The sequence below is a fragment of the Mesitornis unicolor genome, unplaced genomic scaffold (genome assembly GCF_000695765.1).
Source record: "Mesitornis unicolor isolate BGI_N332 unplaced genomic scaffold, ASM69576v1 scaffold37425, whole genome shotgun sequence".
NCBI lineage: Eukaryota > Metazoa > Chordata > Aves > Mesitornithiformes > Mesitornithidae > Mesitornis > Mesitornis unicolor.
In genome coordinates, this window is record NW_010186835.1 from 1 (window position 1) to 3993 (window position 3993).

The 3993-nt window shown below is 55.5% G+C and overlaps 1 protein-coding gene across 1 annotated transcript in view; it reads right to left on the bottom strand.

The window, feature by feature from the left end:
• Positions 1-154: 154 nt before the first annotated feature.
• Positions 155-3993, bottom strand: part of RAP1GAP2 (RAP1 GTPase activating protein 2) — a gene marked incomplete at both ends in the record, with an annotated part of 4878 nt that continues 1039 nt past the window's right edge. Inside the window, 7 exons of the mRNA XM_010185260.1 lie at positions 155-226; positions 830-985; positions 1163-1292; positions 1866-1966; positions 2802-2885; positions 2982-3035; positions 3646-3724. Of these exons, the coding sequence (XP_010183562.1) occupies positions 155-226; positions 830-985; positions 1163-1292; positions 1866-1966; positions 2802-2885; positions 2982-3035; positions 3646-3724 (676 nt within the window). The remainder of the gene's footprint in view (positions 227-829; positions 986-1162; positions 1293-1865; positions 1967-2801; positions 2886-2981; positions 3036-3645; positions 3725-3993) is intronic.

Below are 3993 nucleotides of genomic sequence, written 5' to 3' on the forward strand. Positions count from 1 at the left end.
CCCCCCCATGAACCCCAGTGCACTAGAAATCACAGTAAACACACACGAATCCCAGAAATCCCATTTTCCCTAAGCAGTTCTGCTTGGAAACACCTCAGGCAGCCCCACAGATGGTTCTTATGGTTTGGGACGCATGTCCCATCCCAGGTCCTACCTTCTGGAACACGGGGGGGCTCGGCAGGGGTGGGCCAAAGGAGGGGACATCTTCCCGCGCCGTCACTGACACCTGTGGAGCAGAAAAGTCACGGTGGGAACAGCGGGGCAGCTCCAGCACAGACATCGCTCTCCTGGGGGGCAGCAGGCATGGGTGGGTGATGCTCTCCCATTCAGCCCAGCTCAGCCCAGTCTGCTCTTCCCCATCAGTCTCCATTCCAATCACACAGGGGTTAACCCTGCTCAGATTTTTACGTTTACTTGCCATGAATTCTGTTTTCGTTTGTAGATCTAAGCAATGTGCTTCCAGTTTGAACCATTACACCTCACTGGATCCCCTCACAGAAAACAGCAATAACAGGGGTTCATGCTACCTGCACAGCGATGTTTATGGGTGTGAGCTGTTCTGAGCCTTATCTGCATAGTGTGGCATCAAAAACCCTTAGCAAATGAGCAAGCTACTATACACACACGTATTTTATACACGTATGGAAGCATACGCACACACTACGCAATAGTGCATAGATAAATATGTGTGTATGTTTAATACACACTCGCCTACACCAGTGAGGTGTGATACTGGTGGTACCACGGAGCACGGGGCAGGGCAGCCGCCCCACGCCACGTCCTGAGATGCTGAAGCCGAACTTGGCCCACGCGAGCGAGCTCCCCTCACCCTGTACGCCGCGTTGTCGGCCTCGGGGTTGTCAACCTGCACCACGATGTAGGCATGCAAGAAGTTGGAGGCGATCATGTCGGGGACGAAGGGCGTGTTCTCCTCCTGGAAAATGATGGCCACGATGTCGTTGCCGATGTGCCGCTTCCTCTGGAGCTGAGGGAAGGGAAACCCTTTGGTGGGTGACGTCGGGCGGCTCAGCTGCCTCAGGAGTGAACCCCATGGCGCCGACACTGTCGAGGATGCTGCGGCACTGGGGATCGGTGGCTCTGGCACCGGCCAGGGCAGCACCAGCGCATCCCGGCTCCGGGTGCAAGGGAGCCCAGCTCCTACCTGTTGTGTGTCCCCTTCGGTGAACGGCAGCTTTGTGGAGACATGGAACATTATCTCCCTGTCCCTGAACACTGTGTACACCGACTCTGTGCCTGTCTGCCCGTGGCTGACATCCAGACCTCCTCGAAACCTGGGGACGAAGGGAAAGCCGGGGAGAAATGAAGAAATATTAACTGAAGGCTCAGCAGAGGCTGCTGTCAGGAGCCGGGTGACAGGACAAACCAGCTCATTTATCTGTATCTGGAGGAGAGCAAATGGGAAGAGCAAATCCTGCATCACTGCTGTAACCAAGCACCAGTGTCCCCAGCCCGGGTGTGCGGCACAGCCGTGCCCATCAGCTGGGGCTGACCGCAGCCGCGGGTGCCAGCGGTGCCGGGCAGTGCCACGGCTCTGCCCTCAGCCTTGCCAGCACCGGGTGCCTCTGCCTGCGAAGGGGGCACGTGGCCACATGAAGCGCCTTTCTTTGATAGCCAGATTTTGTCACAACTCAAAAGTGCAGGAAAGGAAGTTTTTCTCTCCTGGCAGCTTCAGATTTTTTTTGGAAAACTCCCTCAGCTTCGGAAAACAAGCCAAAGCTATATTTACTTCTGTACATCCTGCTCATGAGTGAGATGACTTCTGTTCTTGCACGGTAGATATTTTTACATATGGCACGGTCTCTCGCTAAATGTGTTTGTAAAACCGTTCCTTTTATTTAACTTACCCTTTGAAGTCCTGGAGCGTTATGGTGTCTCCCAGGAAGCTTAAGAAGTTCTTGAAGGCGGCGCTCTCTTCATTATTGCCAAACAGCTCCTCCTCTTGGGTCTGCAAAACACGGGGCGCATCCTCTGAGACCCCCAGCCCCGCTGCCCCCAGCCCAGCGGGGGGAAAGGGCCTGGCCGTGGCCCCACCACCATCTGAGCCGCATGAAGCCAAAGCCACCGTCCCCAGCAGCCACTGCATCCTTGGGGACCCCAGCGCTGTCCCTCACTGGCACCACCATGCGTGGCACTGGCCACGGGCTGCCCATAGCCCACTTGGCCACCGCGGCACCGCAGGTAAAGGTGCTGGGAGGGACTGACACCGAAGGACCTCGGGGTAACACATGGCAAACACCAAAACATCAATGACTCCTTCACTGGAGAATCTAACTCTCCACCATCCCTCGTGTGCGGCATTTCAAAACAACACGACCTTAATTACAGTCTTTGCACGAGTTCCTCAATCCACAATAAACCACAATAGGTAAGGATAATCAGAGCGCCTGCCGGAATAACCCCTGGTGAGTTACGAGGCTGAGCTGCTCTGCACTCCCCATCCGGCGTCCCCGCGCTAATGACAGCGTTTCCCGCAGCCGCACGTCTCCATAGCCCACATCCTCCCAGACAAATGCAACTGCTCCACCGTCTAAACATAAATCTGATTAAAACACCACGCCTGCTGAAATCCATGTTCACGTCCGCTTTTCCCTGCAGCGGCTCGTGGGCTGATTTCCATCCTGAATTTTTTCAGCCACATCATTTTTTAATGAGTCAGGGAAACATCCGAGCAATAAGAAACACGCGATTAGCGAGGACACGCAGTGATACAAGGTACACAACATAATTAACCATGGGACCAAGGTCCCCACACACACCGAGCCCCAACGGGAATCACTGACCTGCCTGAACTTCTGATAGATCACACCAAACTTGAACGTGTTGTTGACCTCGTGCTCATCATAGGACACAATCATCTGAGACGCCTGCAGCAAAACGAAGTAGGAATCATTGCATTTGGTAGCTCAAAACATCCTCCCCAAGAGACAAATACAGGACCAACGTGGGCTAAGGCACCTCACCTTGGGGTACAGCACCGGGTTAAACTTCAGCCCAGAGGCGTCGTCACAGAAGGCCTGGGGACAAGGGCAGAGAGCAGTCAGCGCTGGGTCCCCAGTGTGCGGAGCAGACACCCTGGTCCTGCCGAAACTCCACAGCAAGGCTGTGAATGTCTCATATGGGAGCCAAATCCAGCCTCCAACTGCAGGAGCAGAAGGAAGGCCCTTCACAGCCTTCCAGTGGGATGCCCTGTGGCCGGTACCCAACCGAGGGTGCAGCAGGACAGGTCCCAGGCCTCTCCACGGGTCAGAGGTGCTGCCCCTTCCTCAACAATTTCTCCAGATATCAACCAGTGACCTGACCAGGACCAGCAGGAAACCAACAGCGGGGCCAGCACATACCAACGCTCGCCAAGCACCCCTGGACCCAAGAGCCCAGGCACTGCTGCCCAATGCTGCTCAACTCAGCCCAATGCTGCTCAACTCAGCCCAATGCTGCCCAGCACCACCCAATGCGACCCAACACCACCCAATGCGACCCAACACCACCCAATGCGACCCAACACCACTCAACGATGCCCAATGCTGCCCAACACCACTTAACGTTGCCCAACAGCACCCAAGACCTCCCAAGGCACTGGGCACCGTGGCACAGGCTCTGCTGCAGTACCCCAGCCCAGCACCTTACCTTTGCGATCTGGGGGATGCTGGGGAGTTTGCTAAATCCTGCCAGGGGGATCCTTTCGTGCAACGTCTTCACTTTGGACCTAGCAAAGAAACAGAAAGAGCAGACATCAGGGGGTGTCCAAGCCCCCTGCTCGCCAGCCCAAGGCTTGCACTCAGCAATGCTCCGCCAGCTGTGGGAAACGATGCTCCGCAGAATTTGTCAGGCCTGGGTAATAAGCAAAGCCCCCATTTTAATTCTCATCTCTGCAGCTCTTAAAATATTCATAGTTTGGAGAGAGATAACACAACAGCTCAGCCACGCTGGCTCTTGTCAGCTTAGGGAGGGAAGGCGACAGACGTGGCTGCCCGT